General features: G+C 34.1%; 1 protein-coding gene across 1 annotated transcript; it reads left to right on the top strand.

The window, feature by feature from the left end:
* Positions 1-9,553: 9,553 nt before the first annotated feature.
* LOC126681223 (MLP-like protein 28) lies at positions 9,554-11,840 on the top strand. The gene is made up of 2 exons (XM_050376709.2): positions 9,554-9,795; positions 11,350-11,840. The coding sequence occupies exons 1-2, from the start codon at positions 9,612-9,614 to the stop codon at positions 11,637-11,639; spliced, it is 474 nt and encodes a 157-aa protein (XP_050232666.1). The 5' UTR covers positions 9,554-9,611; the 3' UTR covers positions 11,640-11,840.
* The last annotated feature ends 10,404 nt before the right edge of the window (positions 11,841-22,244 follow it).

The following is a 22,244-nucleotide window of genomic DNA, read 5'->3' as shown; positions in this document are numbered from 1 at the left end:
TGTATTAAAGTTTTAGAAAATGATAAGGTTAATTTCTTTTATCCACCGGCAAAACATGGTCGACAGCCACTTTTGATAATACAGATCATAATTGAAAATGATAATTGAGCAGCAAAAATATAATATTTAAATAAGGTAAGCAAAAATATAATATCTTTACAAGAGCAGGTATAATTGAGTAGCAAAATCGTGGCGATAGGAACTGATTTAGATTAATTTATTGGATTAGGATTTGACATTACATTTTTTAGAAGAAAACCTGAATCATGAACAATTTTTATATAAAATTATTTCAAAATCAGATCAGATTCGATTAAGACGGAAATGAAAAAGCCAGCATGCTGTATTTCGTAAGAGACAATAAATTATAAAAATTAAAGCATGAGAGAACTTAAATCAAAAGCAACTAGAATACTTTCATAGCAGAGATAGAAACTTTTATAAGATAGACAAAGTTTAAAAGGTGAGTAAAATTGATAAAATATAAAATTTTAGATGGAGACTACAGATTTTAAGATGTGGCCAAATTATTATACAATTATATATGTATTGATAGTTTTTTTAAAATATTTAATATATGATAGATAATTGTCAATAAACTCTTTTTAGTTCCGCCCCTGAACTAGATAGAACATTCATTGATCATAATATTTACCGTGAATCCTTTTATTTTTATTTTATACTTGTTCCAAAAAAATTATTCGATAAAATAATTTTATATATTAATATTTAAACTAAATAATAAATATATCTTTAAAAAAGTATGGTAATTTAGTCCATAATTTTAAATTTATGATAAATATATCGAATTTATTTTCACGATTTATTTTTGTTTTGATTATTTAGTTTTTAATTATATGAATGATTATTTATACTGCTGGTTTTTTTATTTCAGTTTAAAATAAGCTATTGAATTTAAAAGTTAGGATTATATGTTTGAAAATAAATTTAAATTGAGGATTTGATATATTTTTCACAAATCACAAAATTGACAAATCGAATTGTCACAGTTTTTAAAAATGTTAATCTACCACTTTAATTAACAATAATAAAAAAATTGTTTGCCAATGTAGACCTAGACTAAATGGTTCAGGAAAATTTAAGTATTTACCTAAACGACAAAAATATTTGCACTTTTTACCTCAACAAGAAAAGTTACAAAAAATACCTCATCTTTTTACCTTATTTATGTTTTTACTCTCGGAGTTAATATAATTATAATTTTACTCCATTATCATAAAAGCAGTACTTACATTATCATCTTAGTATCATAATTTTTTTTGTAAAAATTATTTTTCGTACGTTATCATACTATTATCAGTAACTTTGTCATACTATTATCGTAACTTATTTTTCGTACGTTATCATACTATTATCATTAACTCTGTCATACTGCAATGTTATGATAACGACATGATAATGTAGTGATACTGGTACGATAATCAGACACTGTTTTATCATAATAGTCTCATAAATATTATCATAACATAGGTACATAAATATTATCATCTTGGTATCATATGATAATGTTATGATAACGACATGATAATGTTATGATAACAATATGATAATCAAATATTATTTTTTGTAAACAATCTTTTTTTTCCTGCAATATTATGATAACTACATGATAATACAGTGATACTCATATGATAATTAGAAACTGCTTTTTTATAGAAAAACATTTTTCTCTGTAAATGTTATGATAATGCAGTGATACTCATATGATAATCAGATGTTGTTTTCTTGCAGAAAATCGTTATTCTATGCTGAAAATCGTTTTTTTCATCATAAAATCGTTTTATGCAGATTTTTAGAGCCAAAATTGAAAAAATTTAAGAAAATTTTATTTAGATATGAAATTAAAATAAATCGTATTTATTACCACAAATTAAAAAAAAATAGCTTAAATTAAATATAAAAAAGTGGCGAAACGATGGCGAAACGACGAAGAAGCGATGGCGAAGAGATAAGGGGGCGATGGCAGAGCAACGACAGAGAGACAGCAGAGAAATAAAGAAGAACAAGAAAATGAAGAAGAAGAAAAAATCAAAAATGGATGAAAAAAATATTCAGGTCAAAAAAATGGAGAATAAAAGAGAGATGGAGAGAGCATGTGACAGTGACAAGTAGTGGTTGGAAATAAAAAAAAAGATGTTTGAAGTAAAAATTAATAAAAAGTAGGTATTAGTATAATAAATAAAGATATGTCTTGAAGTAAAAAAATAAATGGATGATGTATTTTCTCTAATTTTTTCTTGTTGAGATAAAAATTATAATTATTTTATAAATTGGAGTATTTTCTCTAATATTTTCAATGATTAAGACGTCTTTAAATGCGTCGAGAGGTTGTGGGTTCTAATCACGCCTCGGTAACTAACAACTAACATGAGACTCTAAAGAGTCGATTTTCACTCTTGATAAAAAAAATAAAAAAAATTGTTTTTCTAAATTATTTTTATATACTAGTCGTAAGTCAATGTAGTTGCACGGTATATAATTAATAATTATTTAGTAATTATATTTTAAAAATAATTTCATGTAAATAATGACTACAATTTAATATTTTATAATTTATGGACTAATAAAATAAAAATATATTCAAATAATTAATTTTTTTAAATTATTGAGTGTATATAATGCATTTTTTACATTTTGTCTTTTTAAAAATCTTTTATATCGATTTTTTATCTTCATCTCTCTAATGATTTCTTCAGTTTCCTTACAATTGTTTTGTAGTTATTTCTTATAATGAAATGTGGATCGAATACCATGAATTTACAACCTATTATGATATTCATAAAATCTATTTGTATAACCCTACTGATTTGCATCTAATGATTAACTTTAAAAATATCCAAAGAAAATTAAAGAATACTATAATAAAATACTTATATCAAGAATTAAATTCTTTGTTCTAGTAAAAGTGCACTTTTGTCTTCCTTATATTTTATTAAAATTTTCAATAATTTCTATAATAAACTGGTTTTTTTATACATATTGATTTTATTTTTGAATTTTATGTTATTTTTATTAATAATCATCACTTATTTTACAAAAAGTGAAAAGAAAATCTCTTAAACATGTTGATTTTATGATATATTATTTTTAAAAGAATTAGACTTGTTTAGTTTTCAAATATAAATTATATACCATTATTTTTGAAAAAATAAATCTAGTAAAATTGAAACTCTTTGTATTACTTTATGGCTCTGTTTTGACCATTGGATTAATGCACTTTTGATGATGCCAACTTATCTGCTACTTTGGTAAAAAAAATCAACTTAATTATCTGCTACTTACAAAATGACTGAAGGAGGCATTATGAAGGAATATAAGGCTTTTAATATTATTGCTAAAGCTACGACTAAGAATTGGACCCTTCAAATTTGTTGCTGAATGCAAATATTCCTGAACTTGTGGTCAGTCTCACCAAAGAACTCGATGCCCAAGTGACCAAAGCTTAAGCTTCCACCGGCAAGAATAAAGCATATTATATATAGAGTAAATTACTGTAAGACATCCTACATATTTTATAATTTACAGTTTAATACTTTTTATTTAAAAATCAAACAATTTGGTGCCTCACTTTTAATTTTGCAAACAATTACGACCTTATGTTAAATTTAGGTACCAAATCGTTAACGGAATTAAAAATGAGGTATCAAATCGTTTAAAAATGAGGTATCAAATCGTTTACATAATTGAAAGTGAGATATCAAATCATTAACATAATTGAAAATGAGGTACCAAATCATTTGCAAATGCATACCAAATTATTAACAGAACTAACAGAAGTCTACTATTATTTGCTTTTTAAGGCAGTCTTTTAATTTAGAGCTTATAATGAGAATTTCTGCTATTCTGATTTGAATTTTTTCAGAAATCCTTATTGTATTATGTTTTCAAACTTCTGATTGGTTTTACTCTTTTTTCTAAACTGTAACCTCTAATGTGCCATCTTGTGTGTGCCACTTCTTGTGCGAAAGTTTACAGTTTGGATTTTGCATCTTTTGTGGCTTTTTAATATACTTATATTCATAAAAATAATTGTTAATGAAATTTGAAAATGAGGTATTAAATCGTTGATTTTCAATACCTATTAATTATGATGTGGAGGGCTTTAGAGTAATTTGCTTTTATATATAACTATAATAAACTATGGGCTAGCTATTATCTACTTCTCGATCGCGTACAATTGCATCTTTGTGTTGAAACTTCTAATATACGTACTCGTTATTGAAGTTGTAATGTTATAACTAAAATATCGATTCCATGTGTGTTCGTGTTTTCTACTAATAAATGTGAAATTATTAAGGATTATCCGGATAATTATTTTTGAGAGTATCTAAATTTTATTTTATTTTGATTATCATGCTGTATTTTGTGAAAATATTATTCTCAGGCCCCCCATAAATATTATAATTCACATTTCGGTACCTCCTATTCGAAAATCAAACAATTTGATTTCTCACTTTTTTGTTAACAATTATGGAATCTATCAATAATTTGCTCTTATTGTTTTGATACTATACATTGTTTTTTTAACAAAATGTTTTTTCAGCCAAAATAACGATTTGATTCCTCACTTTTAATTTTGTTAACAATTAAGAAATCTTGTTAGTTCTATCAATAATTTGCTCTTATTGTTTTGTTACTATACATTGTTTTTTTTTTAACAAAATGTTTTTTCAACAAAAATGCTTGTATGGCAGCTAAAGTTTTCCACTTGGCAATCGGGTTTTACTAGTTTTTTTTTTGAAAATTTGTCATGTGTGTAGACCTGGAACTTTTAAACATGACACGAAGTTAAACAGGTTTGAATTTGATGTAAACGTGTTTGGTTCATAAACAGGTCAACTCATTTATGATACGATTTATTTTTTTGTCTAAATGGGCAGTGGTGGAACCAGGACTCCAGTTTAGGAGGGTCGAAATTTTTACGTTCGACTATTTAGAAAAATAGAACGGCAGTAAATACATGCAAATTTTTTAATTTGTAGTTCTAGTATGCAGAGGCGGTTATAACCGCCCCTACGAGAAAAAACCCCAAAAGATCTTTTTTTTTAATTATTTTCCGTCAAGGATGGTCGGCCGACCCTCCTTAGTTCCGCCCCTGTAAATGGGTTATACACGCATAACTTGTTTAAATATACTTAAACATGATTAACTAGTTTTGATTAAATATTATTTATTTTTATAATTTAAATGTTATTAAATTCGTATTTTTTATTAATTTTTTTTATATTGTATATAATTGATAGAAACTGAACTCCAGAATAATATAGTAAACTGAGTCGCATATAAATAAACGTCTCATTGTTTCACTTAGAAAAGGTTTAGCAATAAGTAAAATAACTCAGTGAAGGGACTCTCCCATAAGCCCTATAAGATTCTACGAAGGAAACAAGGACTGAAATAGCGTTGGGGTGGAACTGCCCTGGAAAAATACCTAAAGCAAGACAAACCTCTAGAATGGAAGGCTCTAAAGGTAGCCTAAGATCAGGAAGAAAATGTTCCTCAAATAAAACAATCTTCTATGGAGAACTCGTACGGCGATGACGTCCTAAAAGATTTGCTAGATCTCCTAAAGTCATATTCAGATGCAGGCCCGAATAGCAGGCCGCAGCGAGGCAGCTCTTCTAGGACGTCATAGCAGGCGAACGAAGAGTGTGTTGTTCTATATCTCTTACTGGAATATTATTGGAGACGATGTGGTTAAAAGTGTTCTTAGCTTCTTGCAAAGTGGAGTTATGCCGGAAAAGATGAATCATACTTTCGTTACTCTAATTCCGAAACTAGCCGCCCCAGGGTCTATGAAAGACTTTCGCCCAATCAGCTTGTGTAATGTTGTTTACAAGTTGGTGTCTAAAGTGCTAGCGAACAAAATGAGGCGGGTCTTATCAAATATTATTCACGAATCTTAAAGTGTGTTCGTCCCAGGTCGACTCATCATAGAGAACGCTTTAGTGGCTTTTGAGATGTTCCATTCCGTGGCTAAACGATCTTGAAGTAATCGGGGTTCTTGTGCGATTAAAATCAACATAAGTAAAGCATATGACAGAGTATAATGGAGTTTTATCAAGAAAGTGATGGAGAAAATGGATTTTCCTGCTCATTTCATACGGCTTATTATGGTATGCCTTCAATCAGTCATTTTCTCATTCCTGATTAATGGGGAGCCATATAGTTTGATTCAGCCACAAAGTCGTTTGCGGAAGGGGGATCTGTTTCTTATATGCTCAGAGGGCTTTTCATCATTATTACGAAGTGGAGCCAATTTCGGTATCTCTCGGGGACGATTGTGTGACGGGGTGGTCCCAAAATTCATCATCTCTTCTTTGCAGATGATAGTATCCTGTTTGCGCAAGCTAATACGAGAGAATTCAACTTCATCTGTGATGCCAATAAGACTTATGAGAACGCTTCGAGGCAACATATTAATATGGAAAAATTTGAACTACTCTTCAGTTCCAGTGTGGCTCAAGGAACTCGAGTAGATATTCAGAGAACTCTAGGGGTCCAAGTTGTGGATAAAATAAAGAAGTACCTAAGGTTTCCAACGATGATAAGCCAATAAAAAAAAAAGAAATCTTCAATTTTCTAAGAGACCACATGCAAAAAAGGATTTCAGGATGGAAGGAAAGCTTTCGTCTATAGCAGGGAAGGAGGTTCTTATCAAATTAGTGGCACAATCAATTCTGACATATATAATGAGTTATTTTGCTTTACCTATTGCTTTTTTTAACGAGATGCAAATATTGATTTCATGATTTTGGTGGGGTGGATCTAAGGAAAAGCAGAAGATACCATGGGTGAGCTGGGAGACTATTTGTAAGGTAAAGAAATTTGGCAGGGTGAGCTTTCGAAATCTACGAGCTTTCAATCAAGTAATAATAGCAAAGCAAGCATGGAGGCTCACTCAAAGCTCGGACTCCTTATGCAATATAGTTTCTTAAGCAAAGTACTAGCCGACATCTAAGTTTAGTTTTGCTATGCCGAGAAGGGGTGCTAGTTATGTTTAAAGGCCCAAAAATGTTACTATCAGGATTAACGTGGAGGATTTGGAGCGATAGATCAGTGAATGCTATAAAGGATAACTAGATTTCTCCATCTGAAAATATAAAACCTGTTGAAGTGTCAAATTTTCATGAGGATCGGATGGTTAGTCATTTTATTGATGAAAATAATGCAAAATAGGATTCAACCAAGGTAAATGCTGTTTTTTCTGCGCAAGAAACAACCAAGGTCCTCCAAATTCTGATTAACAAGCGTCTTCCTCTGGACAAGCTGTTTTGGCCACATAGCAAGATGGGTATGTATACTGTGAAGTCTGGGTATTATAAAGCTATTGAACTGAATAACAAATCTACAGGTAACTCAAGTATTGTGGCAAATGTGGGCTCTCTTTAGAGCAAAATCTGGAATTGTTCAATTCATCCAAAAGTCAAGCACTTTCTTTGGCGAGTTTGCCATGGTGTCCTTCCATGTAATATCAACCTGATCCGTCGTAATGTCCAGGTAAATAGCCTTTTCCCTCACTGTAATTTAGCCGATGAATCAATGCTACATTACTTGCGTGATTATGATAATTAAAGGGAGAGGCTTTGGGCTAATGTCCCCTTTGGGACTCCAGTTTGACGATAATGCGGGACAAACTGTCACTGAGTGGATCACGCTAATGTTGGATAAACTTACAAGGGAGGATTGTCGTGTTTTTGTGCTATGTCTGTGGATGGTTTGGAATGATCGAAATAATGTGGTTTTCAAAAATCCTCGACTGTCATGTTTTTGTGCTATGTCTATGGATGATTTTAAACGTATCAAATGCACAGATCAGCAATAATAGGCAGCAAGATGATGCAACGTACTAACATGATTTGGAGGCCTCCGCCGTTGGAGATGTTCAAAGTTAACTTAGATGCAGCAGTCTCGAATAAACAGAATTACTCGATAGGTAGTGCGATTTGTAGAGATTCGACGAGTGCTGTGCTTTGTTATAGAGTCTAAATTCTCCAGGGGGTTACGAGTGCGGAGTTAGCTAAAGCCGATGCGGTTCGTCTAGGACTGGAGTTATCTTTAACCCTTCCTTTCATGAAGGTGATATGTGAATCTGATACATCTGTAGTTGTTTCTAGATTGAAGAAAAACAATAATGCTATTAATCCTATTCGACTCATCATTGATGATTGTTTGGAGTGCCGAAACGATCAAGAGGTCACGTTCGAACATGTCCGAAGACCATGTAGCCAAGTAGCTCACTCCCTTGCTAAATAGGGTGTTCTAATCGGTAATAATCGCATTTTTGACGGGGTTATTCCTTACTCTATCGGTAAAATTGTAAATATTTTTTTTAATCAATAAAGTTCAATTTCACTTTTAAAATAAAATAAAATTATTTGGTTTAAAATAAATGCTAGTACATCTTTTTCATCAGTTTTTTTATTAGATTCATGGAATAATTATTGACTTGTTGACAGCTAATCCTATCTTTCAGGACGGCTTTTCTTTCTTTTTCCTTTTTCCTTTTTGAGAAAAGACGAATCTTCTTTCTAAATTCTAATAATCGATCGACTTGTTTATCAAATCATGAAATAAGGTCCTTAAAGAAAAACGCAGGCAAAATAGTTTTACATTCTTTGACCAGCGATGAATATATTATTAAAATTATTTAGTGATATTTTGATCTTTTAATTTTACAATTTACAACAAATAAATCAAATTTTTATTTCTGATCTAAATGCAAATACACAATCTTCATTTTAAACTTAAATAATTCTTTTTAAATTGAAATAAAAAGTTAATTACATAAGACATTATTCAAAGAATCAAAAAAATTAACTATAAAAGAATATGCAAAATGATTTTTCTTTTCCATAACTTTAATTATATTGTCAAATGTATCTTTAAAATATAGTGATCCATCAATTTTATAAATTAATTGGGACAAGTATCAAAGGCCCAAATTATATCTATTTTTAGAACTTATTTTCATAAATGTTTTAATTTCATAACTAATTATTTTACACAGTAGTTCCTAAATTTCACTTTAGTAAGAATTATTTGGATATAATTATGTGGAAAATTTAGTTAAATTGAAGCTGGATATATTTATTTCAATTTAAAAAATTGACAAATCAGAATGTCTAAATTATATTTTAGATATATATGACAAAACGATCAACATTGTGAATATTAAAAAACATTTCGCATAAAAACAAATTTTAAAAATAAGTTTAAAATAAAGATTAAATATATTTATCATAAATTAGAAAGTTGACGGATTAAATTGTCATGGATATTTTCAAAAATATATTTATCATTTTAATAAAAAATATTGATACATAAAATATATACTTTTTCCAAAAAAAAAAAAGTAATTCGAATTTCTTCTTTTCTTTTGGTTCAGAAAACGACGCTTCACAATATTTGATCTTAGAGAAGATAGTGAGAATAAGAAATAATGAATTGAAGGTAAGGGCAAATATGTTATTTTTTTCCATAAACAGAATATTTCAAATCTATATAAATACAAGAAGATCAAACAGGTTTCTTCAGCAGACTTATTAGAAATATCTTAAATATCCACAGAAAACAAAGTATTCATAGTAATGGCTCTGGTCGGAAAGTTAGAAGGCGATGTGGCGATCAAAGCTCCGGCAGAGCAATTCCATAATGTTTTCAGTTGCAGACCACACCATGTTAACGTTATGAGCCCTAATGTACAAAGTGTTGATCTTCATGAAGGTGAATGGGGTAAGCCTAGCACTGTCATCTGCTGGAATTACACTCATGGTACGTACGCTATCACACAACTTTTATATTTGTAATTTACTATAATAAAAGATAGACAAGATGATCTTATATATCCACAACTAAAATTTGTTTACAAAATATATCATCATTTCTAAATTTTGTCGGTTTAGTTTATCATTTTTGATATCATAGCCAGATATATCTATATCTATTTTGGAGCTGATGTATCACGAAATTATATAAATACCAAGTGAGATATTTTTTAGGCCAAATCCATCTAGAGGTCCTTATATTTTACACTTTTTTTTTCTGTAGATCCTTAAACCTTATTTTTGTATTATTTGGCTCTTTTACTTACCTATTGTTTGTTAGGTCTTTTTTGAGTTTTTCCAGTTCTTTTGTGTGACTGGAGGAAAAACAATTGTAAGTAGAGTGACTGGAAAAAACTCAAAAAGTACCTGAAAATCAAAAATAGATAGGCCTAATGGTAAAAAAACCCAAATCTTTACGACTTGTTGCAATTATATCCAAACCTTTTAATTTTTGCAATAATATCCAAATTGCATTTTTTTGTTGCAATAATATCCAAATTATATTTTTTGTAGCAATAATAGTCAAATTGATGGTTAAATTTGTTGTTTTCAATTAAAATATTAGGCTATTATTATGTTTTGATGTATAATAATATAATAAAAGTCCCAAAAATGGCAAAAAACTCAAAACAAAATCACATAAAAAGTGCAATTTGGATATTATTGCAACAAAATAATGCAATTTAGGTATTATTGCAAAAATTAAAAGGTTTGGATTGCAACAAATCGTAAAGGTTTGGGTTTTTTTTGCCATTAAGCCAAATAGATAAGTAGAGTGATCAGATAATACAAAAATGAAATATAAGGACCTACAGAAAAAAAATATAAAGTATAGGGATCTCTAAATAGATTAAGCCTATATTTTATACACGTGGATGTATAATGGTGCTCTAATTAACTCCAAATGTGTTGTGAGTATATTTGGCAAACGTCGCAAAAGTGATGGACAAAACAAACATAGTTTAAAGATGATGGTATGTTATGGTAGATAAATGAACAAAGGGTCAACGCGCCCCCTAAACTTATGACACAGGTTCATATAACCCAATTTATACTTTTTTGAGCAATTAACTCTAAAACTCTTCATTTTTGGGTCAAATAACCCCATAATTATATTTTTAAAACGCGTAAAATACAAATCGAAGGTGAGAGATGCAAAAAAAAATTAGATACTCCCTTAATTGTTGCAATATAATTATCTTAGATCTATTTTTTGAAATAAAAATATAAATTATGGGGTTATTTGACCCAAATATGAAGAGTTTATGGGTTAGTTGCTCAAAAAAGTATAATTTGGACTAGATGATCCCGTGTCACAAGTTCAGGGGGCGCGTTGACCCTTTGTTCGTAGATAAATTCATTCTTCCAAGATAAATAAAATGATCGTTTGGATGTTCTTTTCTTTCGTATTAGGTATTCAAGCTCCTTTTCTGTTTTTATGATGTAATCTCCATGTATGTATTTAGTAATGACATATTAATGTTTTTATGAAAATGATCAGATGGAGTGCCCAAATATGCAAAGGAGATTATTGAAAAGATAGATGATGTGAATTTGTCAACAACTTTCAAAGTGATTGAAGGAGATGTGCTGAAGGAATACAAGGAATTTAGGTTTATAGTAAAAGCTACACCAAAGGAAGGAGGAGGCAGCTTGGTGCACTGGACATTGGCCTATGAGAAGTTGCATGAGGCTATTCCTGATCCTCACTCATTGCTCGATCTGGGTCTCCTTACCAGCAAGGATGTTTGCTCTCACCTCACCCAAAATGAAGTAGCCCAACCCAATTAAAAAGATACCGTAATTTGCATAAATTTTTACGGTCTTGATTTTAATTATACCAGAATTTCTTATCTAAACCGGATTAATAAATGATATATGAACCTAATTAATTAAATATTAATATATATATGTGTGTGTGATCGATCGATATGTGAAATAAATAAATGACGATGTATTGGTGATATTTCTTATTGATGATGTATTAGTGTATTTGTCTCCCTCAACATTTCATTTCAATCTGGACTTCTAAACCCATAACGAATCGACTTTTTTTTTAGCTACCCATCAATCACCTTTGAGTTTGAGATTTCATTATTTTCACCCTCAGACAGCAAACACGCCTCTACAACTATATCCTTAACTAAAATCTTATGAGTTAGTTCTTAATAATCTTGTTCTGATCACAAAAAACCTCCAAGTTCCAAATTTTAATTTTTTGCCTCAGCTCTTTTAATCTTTGAATGAGGTTTGGAGAGCTAAAACAAACCGCAACCCAACTCTCAGCCACAAAATTACTAAAATCCTCATGTTTCCACCGAGAATCAACCGAGCGAAAAAGCTTAGGGCCCTAATAATAAGAATTAGCACTGCGAAAATAAATAGGAACGTGATCAGACTGACCTCTAGGCAATGTCGTCAAAGACATATCTAGCCATAGAGAACTTGAAGTAGCAGAGATCAAACATCTATCAACACGAGATTTTGAGAACGAGTTTTTCCAAGAAAAAAGACGTCCTTGGAGAGGAAGATCCAAGAGCTCAGAGTTGTTCAACAAGTCAAGAAAAGTCAACATGGAAGTTGTAAAACCCGTCTCATTCCACCTTTCCTCCGGAAATAGAGTTTCATTAAAATCACCACTGATAAAGATAGTCCCCATGAAACTCAGTAAATGACTAAGCTTTTGCCATAACAACAATCTATTTAATGCAATATTACTTGCATAAATAAGAATATGATGATACCAAACATTATCAAAAACAAAGTCTAATGCCATCCATCTAGAACCTTTACTAACCGAAGCATTACTGATCAGAACTGAGTTCCAAATAAGAATTAAACCACCTGAAGCACCATTCGATGGAATCCAATCAAAATTAAAGTCTAAATTCGGCCACAAATTTTTAATGAGAAAATTATCAAAAATTTCCTTTTTGGACTCCACTAAGCCAATAAACAATAAATCATGAGAAGAAATCAAAGGACGAATAAAATTTTGCTTCCTGTTGTTCAGCAGACCTCCTCTACAATTCCAAGAAATAAAAGAAAGTGGCAAAGACATGGACAAGAAAAAAAAAACTTCGAAAGGAAAACGAACCTAAATAGCTAACCGCTATTGTTTGTAGCCAATTGTTGCGCCAACTTACGTACTGTGGCTGATCTGGTTTTACATTGAAAAATACCCAAATCATTGTCCGATTTTCCATGTCTTGCTTGCCTTATTCACTGGAGTTGATGGACCATTGACTTGCTTCTACATTTAATCGATTCATATTAATAATACCTGTATCTGAAGGTTCGCCGCCCACTTCTATTTGGTTAATAGAACAAGAGAAAGTATTGCTCAAATAATCAATTTGTTTTGTTGGCCTACGAATAGTAACAATTTGTTCGCCTAGAATATCCTACACTCCCACGAAAGAGCTACTGTTTTGTCCCTGCATAACGTCCATAAACTGATTACATGAGGAAACCCGACTATCAACAGAAAATTGGTCATCTTGCACCTCAACACTTCGTCCTTGAAACTTCAACTTAGGGCTGTTCACAATTGAATAAATCTCCACCGGAATCTGCTCATGTGAAGAAACCGTGATGTCATCCTTGTTTTGCAACAATTCCAGCAAACCCTCAGAGTACTGTACCTCCACACTCAGTAAAGATGCCGATATACTACCACATCCTACAAACTATTGATTATTTGTAGCTTGCATAATTCCTTGTAGACTTGACTGTAAACTTTCATCCTCAAAACCAATTTGCAGCAGGTCTGTTGGAGTCTCAAACCTGAAATTTTTAGCATCAAGTATGTAAAATCCTGTAATTTTAAGGGATAAAATATTTCCACGTGTCTAATATTTTATTAGATGAGAGTAAGTGAATTAAATTAAAAGATGCATTTAATATACAAGTGTCCCTAAAAGTATATTGTGCCAATAGGATTTCAAATTTAAATTTTGAAAATTTAAATTTGGATATTTATATAGTTTACGGGAACAATATAAACTTATGAATTAGGTGCAGAATAATTCATAAGTCCCGTGCGAATATGTTTGGTGCCAATATTCGCAAAATATTTTAAAAAGGTTATCGTGAAAATTTGATAAAATTTGAAAGTAGAAATTTTATCAAGCGCGGTCAATATAGACCTAATAAATCGAAAATGATTTATTAAAAATAAAATATAATTCGGATGAGAATAAAATATATTTTTATTCTTTTTATATTTTATTAGATTTTTGGGTAAGTTTTCATGAAATTCGAAAGTCGTTTTTGTTTGAGCTACGGACGACTAATTAAGTTGGTTTAAAGTTCATGATTGAGCCAGTACTAAAGAATATTTTAGCCTTTTCTATATATAAAACATTTCAAACAAAATGTTGGGCACCAGAGCCCATTTCTTTCATTTGAAAGAAATGAGAGAGTTGCTTGCTCTCTGAGAAGCAGGCGAGAGTTAGGTTTCGCGCCGATTCGTCCGTTTCTCAATTCTAACTCCGTTTCTTCGACGATTACTCGAGTAATCGAGGTATTAATCCCGTATTAAACGTTTATTTTAATATATTTTGATATATTTTGAATATATATTCGTTTATAAACGGTTACCGAATCGAACGATCGTTTTAAACGTCCGAATTATGTTTGGATTATGTATATGTGTTATAGGACGTTAAATTCACGTTTTGCAGCGTTCCGGACGTCCCGAGCACGTCGGAATGCCCGGGAAATTGATTTTCCCGGGCTGATTTCATGGCTGCACGAACGTGTAACATGGTTGCTGCACGAATGTGCAGCTAACTGCTGTGCCTTGCACAGCAGGTCTGGCGCTGACCGAGAGGGGGACTTAGACAGGGCTATTTCCCTATGGGTCCGACGTGAGTCCTTTGACCCAGAAATGTTTAAAAACGATAATTGTTTAAAGTGAAATGAAAAGGGTTTTATCTTAAACCTAAAAGACTTTTAAAATGAGATTTAAAAAAAAGTTAAACGTTTAAAAAGGACTTTAAAAGAGTTAAACTCGACGTTTAACTAGATTAAAAGATTTAGCAAACGATTTTGCTAAATAATTAGTATACGACTGTGGATTGTTTTGGCAATCAAGTCGATACTATTAAACGATTTTATTTAGGTGTTGTTATACCGACTTATGGAGCGAAGTCTAAACGTTTTCTCGAGTTGAAAACGATTTAAATGATTTTTAAAAATAAAGAGACCATATGTGCTATGTGTTATATGCTAGTTTAAAACTAGGTTCCCGAACCTAAATGTTTATACCAGAAACAACTATTGATGTGATGTCTTGTGTGTTTTGTATGTTTGATCCGACTAGCTGTCCAGCAGTCAGACCAGGACTCAGGGAAGTCTGTCACACATACGACGAGGCTAAGTAGTAATTTAACAGTACTGTAAGTTTATGTGTTTACTTTTAAATATCATTATTCAACTGTTTTAAAACCATCATCGCGGTAGTATAACTTAGCCAAGAGAGGTCCGTTGGAACGAGCTACCTATTGGGCGGCAATAGGTTTGCGTGATCACTGATAGGAGTAGAAATACCCCTATATTTAGGTGTACTTTTGATATGGTATTTGCATATTTGTATTCGTTTTTAGGTTTATTCGGGTATGTCACGACCCAATTTCGAGGATCGTGACCGGCGCTAGGGTATGGGTATGGTCGTACCAAAACCCGTAGCAAGCCTTGCGGAAAAACAATAAACAATATAAATAGCTTAAATATCTGAAAAGTTCAACAGCATGCCTTATATATAAAATAAATAATCCGGAGTGAACATGCCAAAAATAAATAGTCGCTCAAATCGACAATCCCAAAGTGCAATAATAAGTAATGTATAAACTAGTTCTACTGCGGTCTAAGAGTTCGAAAAAATAGAAACTAGTTTAATAACATAAAAACCTCCGAGGAATCAAAAGAATCGGAGTGGACCAGCTTTCAAATCATAAACCTGGAAAATTTGGGAAAACAACGGGGTCAGATATACTGAGATGAGTTCGCAATACTATTTACATTTATTAAGTTTAAAACCCTTAAATCAAAATATTTTTATACTAATATAATATGATTATGGAAAAACAGTATTGAAATGATCCCAGCGTAAGTATGACATAGCATACCGATAAACCCAGAGTGGACGGGAACAAATCCTCGTCAAATAAATATACCAGCGTGAGCAAGACTTTAGTCTGCCGTTTCCCAGAGTACTTACCGGTGCACACAGTCTCGATACAAGCCTATCGAGTAGCTCGTTTCAATCCAGTTCCATAATCCGTAAAAACAGTTCACAAACATTTATAATATTAAAATATGATGCGGTACTTAATAAAGCGGTAAATAGCACTACAAACTCACTGCTTGCTTATCCACGTGATCTTGGCAAACAGCTAACCCTGCGTAGACTCCGAAGCACGAGCAGTCGACGGGTCTAAAATAATAAATAGGTTAAAATCCGTTGACCCCTAACTCTAAGATCACTAGACACCACGTAGGACTAGCACAATTAAATAACCAGATAAATCACAGAGAACACAATTCTCAAATAAAATGTAATGCCGTAATTAATTTAAGACTATTGAGTTCGTACTTAAATTCAATCCGAAAATATTATTAAAATAATATTTAATTGATAAATAAAATCAATTCCTCAAATAGTGGGTTAGCCGAGTTTTTCAAAAACTACCAAGCTAAACCCACATGTCGGTGACCCAAGTCCAAACCGACCCAAACCAATATTCCAGAGTTTATAAACCAAAGTTTATAATTAATATTAAATAAGATATTAATTAATATCAAAATAGAACTCAATAGCTTGAAACCCAAGTAATTAAATATTACCGGCAATTATCTCAATTAATTAAATAACAAAATAAAGCTAAAATGTAAATTTAATTCCAAAGGCATTCTAAGCCAAAAATATCAATTTAACAATTTAACAATAATTATTAATTTAATTTTTAAATATTCAAATATTATTTTTATGCCTTAAAAATAATATAATTAATTTGACAACTTTCAAATTAAATAAAATCCCCAATACTTATTTAGTATAGTCAATATATAATATTACGTATAAACTATTATAAAATTAATATTTAATTTAAACTTAAAATATTAATGCCCGAAGTAATTTCAAATTATAAATAATGTTATTATTTAAATCGCTAATTAATAAGTCGAATTCACTTTCGTAATTTAAAATCAAAACAATAAAGTATAACTAGTTAATAATTAACCTTAAGCACTTATTCAATTTACTCACAATTTTTCAATGATTAAAACAAACTTTTAACCAAATCAGAATTTAAACAACCAATCATGCATAGCCACCTACACCTTCTTCTACATTTCATAACTCAAGCAAACCCCAACATCCAACAATTTGCAGAAACCGAATTTCTTAACTCCCATTCTCAAATTTCAACTTCAAAATCCCTTAACCATCAACTAACCAAGATTACATACTCAATATCCATACTCCAAATAAGACACATGAATTCAAGCTAATGAAATCGAATGGAACCGAGAACCCATTCTCAAAAACTTGAAAACCAAGAACAACGAAGAAATCATCCAAATCAAAATTTCCAACACAAAAACAGAGTATAACACTTAACAAACCAAAAACCTATATCTTAATACCATTAAGATCTCACCATAAAGCCCAAGAATGAAAAAAATGAATTCGGCAGTAGCTATTTCAAAACCAACTCAAGTATGAACAATTAAGTACGGTGAGACGGCGGCGATTACTACGGGTTCGTTTACGTATCGTTTGACGAACGAAAGGTGTAGAAACGTAGATGCGTGAGTCTACTTTCACGGGAAACAAACGGAATTGATTTCGACCTCCGAACGGCTGCCAAACGAATTAAAATCCCAAGAGATCGATTTAATAGCAAAAACAGAATTTCTTAAAAACGGTAAAACGGCGGCGATTGATACGAGAAATATAGCGTACCGTTTTACGAAACGAAAATTGGGATTTGTAGATACGTGAGTCTTCTTCGACTGGAACGTTTCGGAACTGGATTTGGATCTGAAACGAGTGAGATATCAGTTATGAACGGAGGCGTCGTTTATTGATCAAAACTGAAATATTAATCAACTCACCGAAGATTTTTGACAAACTTTGGTTGATGATTTCGGAAAGGATTCTCGGCGAAATTGAATGAGGAAAGCGGCTAGGGCTAGACTGATGTGTGGTGAAGATATTTGGTTTAGAAAGCGTTTTTAAAATGCTTATAGATTGAGAGAAATCAGGGGGCAAAACTGCCCCCCTGAAATTCTGCAGCAGGTCTCGTACGAGACCTGCACATCTCGTACGAGACCAGGTCTCGGTTCAACGAGACCTGGTCCAACCGAGACCTGGTCCAACCGATTCTGGTTGGACCGAACCCGACCCGAAACTTTTTTTTTTTTTTAAATAAAAAATATATTTTCGAAACCCGGATTTTAATTAACTTTTTTTCTAACCCGGACTTAAAATTAAACCATTTCCGAATCGACTGATAAAATAAATTTAATTACGTCGACAACTAAATTGTTACCGGAACTCGTAATTTAAACTTCAAAATTTTACGGGATATTACATTCTCCCCAACTTATTAAAAATTCGTCCTCGAATTTAATCACAATTAACACATAACACTTAAAATAACACAATACAAGTAAAACTCACCAAAAATTTCACATAGCAAATAATTTTCGTACCTCAAGGAAAAAGAAAAGGATAGCGACTCCGCATATCCGACTCGGTCTCCCAAGTGCACTCCTCAACAGAATGGTTCCGCCAAAGAACCTTGACCATCGGAATCTCCTTACTCCGTAACTTACGAACCTGCGTATCAACAATCTCTACAGGCTGCTCCTCGTAAGATAGCTCATGGTCAATCTCAACACTCTGGGGTACTATCACGCGAGAAGGATCAGAAATACACTTCCTCAACATGGAAATGTGAAACACTGGGTGAACCAACGACATATCTGGTGGCAAAGCTAACTTATACGCCACTGCCCCAATACGCTCAATGATCTCATACGGACCAACATATCTCGGTGCTAACTTCCCCTTAACACCAAAACGCACAACGCCCTTCATAGGCGAAACTCGAAGAAACACGAAATCTCCAACCCGAAACTCCATGTCTTTTCTCTTCGGATCAGCATAACTCTTATGCCGACTAAAAGCTGTCTCCAATCTCCGCTTGATCAGTGGTACCTTCTCTGAGGTAATCTGAATAATCTCTGCTCCCGAGAGTTTGCGCTCGCCAACCTCCTCCCAACAGATAGGAGATCGACACTTGCGCCCGTACAAGGCCTCATAAGGTGCCATCTCGATACTAGCGTGGTAACTGTTGTTGTAGGAAAACTCAATCAAAGGCAAATGAGTATCCCAGCTACCCTGAAAATCCAGAACACACATCCTGAGCATGTCCTCCAAGGTCTGAATAGTCCTCTCAGACTGACCGTCAGTCTGAGGATGAAAAGCAGTACTGAAATCCAATCTCGTACCCAAAGATTCCTGCATCGCTTTCCAAAACCGAGAGGTGAAAACTGAACCTCTGTCCGAAACTATCGACACTGGTACACCATGGAGACTCACAATCCGATCGATGTACAACTGTGCCAACTTCAAAGCCTGGTAAGTAACCTTGATCGGTAAGAAGTGAGCTGACTTGGTCAAACTGTCAACTATCACCCAAATCGAATCATACCCCAGTCGGGTACGTGGCAAACCAACCACAAAATCCATAGCGATTCGCTCCCATTTCCATTCTGGAATAGGTAGCGGTTGCAGATATCCAAACGGTCTCTGATGCTCTAACTTTACCTGCTGGCAAGTCAAACACTTAGACACAAACTCTGCAACATCCTTTTTCATTCCGCTCCACCAGTACGTACCCTTGAGATCATGGTACATCTTGGTAGAACCCGGATGAACACTGTAAGATGACTTGTGCACTTCTTCCAGAATCTGGTCTCTCAAACCATCCGAATCTGGAACACACAGTCGAGAACCGTACCTGAGAACTCCATCCGCCAGAACAAACTCAGAATTTCCATCTAGATGGATCTCCTCCATAATTCGTTTCAATTGTGGATCCTCAGCTTGTGAAGCTTTGATCCTATCAATCAAAACCGGTTGCACCTGCAACTGTGCCAACAAACAACCTCTCTGCGAAACCTGAAATCCGTATCCCGAAGCTAACAGACTATGCCACTCACGAACCATGGGTCTCCGCCCAACCTCAGAAATATGGGCCAAACTGCCCGAAGATTTGCGACTCAACGCATCGGCTACCACATTAGCCTTACCCGGATGGTACTGAATAGTACAATCATAGTCTTTCAGTAACTCCAACCATCTTCGCTGCCTCAGATTCAACTCACGCTGATCAAAGATGTACTTCAGACTCTTATGATCAGTAAAGATCTCGCAAGTCGCACCGTACAAGTAGTGCCTCCAGATCTTGAGAGCAAAGACCACAGCTGCTAACTCCAGATCATGAGTGGGATAATTCACCTCATGCTTCTTCAGCTGGCGAGAAGCATAGGCAATCACCTTACCATGTTGCATAAGAACGCAACCCAAACCGATACGGGAAGCATCACAATAGACAGTAAACCCCTCAATGCCAGATGGCAAAGCTAACACAGGAGCTGTAGTCAGAATCTCTTTGAGCTTCTCAAAGCTCGCCTCGCACTTGTCAGTCCACTCAAACTTAACACCTTTCTGTGTCAGTTTAGTCATCGGTGCAGATATTCTGGAGAAATCCTGCACGAACCGACGATAATAGCCAGCTAACCCCAGAAAACTTCTGATCTCGGTAACTGACCTCGGCCTCTGCCAATCCATAACCGCCTCAATCTTCGTCGGATCAACCTTGATCCCATCCTTCGACACCACGTGTCCTAAGAAGGTAACTTGATCCAGCCAAAATTCGCACTTCGAGAACTTAGCATACAGCTGATGCTCACGCAAAGTCTGCAGTATCGTTCTCAAGTGGAAAGCATGCTCCTCCTCACTCCGAGAGTAAATCAGTATGTCATCAATAAACACAATGACGAACTGATCCAGAAACGGCTTGAATACCCGGTTCATCATATCCATAAACGCTGCTGGTGCGTTAGTCAACCCAAAGGACATGACCAGAAACTCGAAATGCCCATACCGCGTTCTGAAAGCAGTCTTAGGCACATCGACGTCTCGAATCCGAAGTTGATGATACCCGGATCTCAAATCAATCTTCGAAAAGCACTTAGCACCCTCCAACTGGTCGAACAAATCATCAATACGAGGAAGAGGATACCGGTTCTTGATAGTAACCTTGTTCAGCTGTCTGTAGTCAATACACAGCCGAAATGACCCATCCTTCTTCTTGACAAACAACACCGGAGCACCCCACGGAGAAGTACTCGGTCTGATAAAACCACTATCAAGCAATTCCTGTAACTGTTCCTTCAACTCTTTAAGCTCCGCAGGAGCCATCCGATACGGCGGTATCGAAATAGGAGCTGTGCCAGGAGCAACATCAATACAGAACTCGATGTCACGATCGGGTGGTAATCCAGGCAACTCCTCTGGAAATACATCAGTGAATTCATTCACTATCGGAACACTATGCACATCACCACTGTCACCCTCTAAGTCACGAACAACTGCTAAAAAGGCCTGGCAACCCTTGCCCATCATACGCTTGGCCTTGATCGCCGAAATTAGATTCTTAGGCGCTTCTGTCTTTTCCCCTTGGAAGGAAAAAGGCATATCACCCGGAATCCCAAACAATACCGACTTCCCTCGACAGTCGATAGATGCAAAATGGCGTGAAAGCCAATCCATCCCCAAGATGACATCAAAAGTCAATACATCAAGCATAATCAAGTCAGCACTAAGCTCTCTACCATGTATAACCACAGAACAAGAAGGATAGACCACATCCACCACAACACAGTCAGACAAAGGCGTAGATACAGATAAAGGCTCTAACAACCTAGATGGTGTCACACCTAATTTAGCAGCAAAACTCGATGAAACAAAAGAGTGTGTAGCACCCGCATCAAATAAAACCAAGGCATCTACAAATGAAATGGGAATAGTACCTTGCACCACGGCGTTTGATGCACGAGCATCCTGAGGAGTCAGAGCAAATACTCTGGCCTGACCCTGTCCCTGCTGCGGTGCCTGAGAAGAACTGTAACTACCCGAGCCTCTACCACCGTTCCCACGGCCACCAAAACCACGCCCTCCTGAACCACGGCCCCGCTGGCCACCAAACGAAGCGGCAGGTTGAGAATACCCTGCCGAAGGAGTGAAAACGGGCCTCTGCTGCTGAAAGAACGGCTGAGCAACACTAGCCGATGACATCTGCTGCCCAGACGACG

This window comes from Mercurialis annua, linkage group LG5 (assembly GCF_937616625.2).
Source record: "Mercurialis annua linkage group LG5, ddMerAnnu1.2, whole genome shotgun sequence".
Lineage (NCBI taxonomy): Eukaryota > Viridiplantae > Streptophyta > Magnoliopsida > Malpighiales > Euphorbiaceae > Mercurialis > Mercurialis annua.
Note: the sequence above shows the minus strand (reverse complement) of the source record. Positions and strands in the feature narration are given on the sequence as shown.

Coding starts and splice junctions, on each gene's coding strand:
- LOC126681223 (XM_050376709.2), top strand. CDS start 9,612: ATGGCTCTGGTCGGAAAGTTAGAAGGCGATGTGGCGATCAAAGCTCCG. Junction 9,796..11,349: donor CTGCTGGAATTACACTCATG/GTACGTACGCTA, acceptor GAAAATGATCAG/ATGGAGTGCCCAAATATGCA.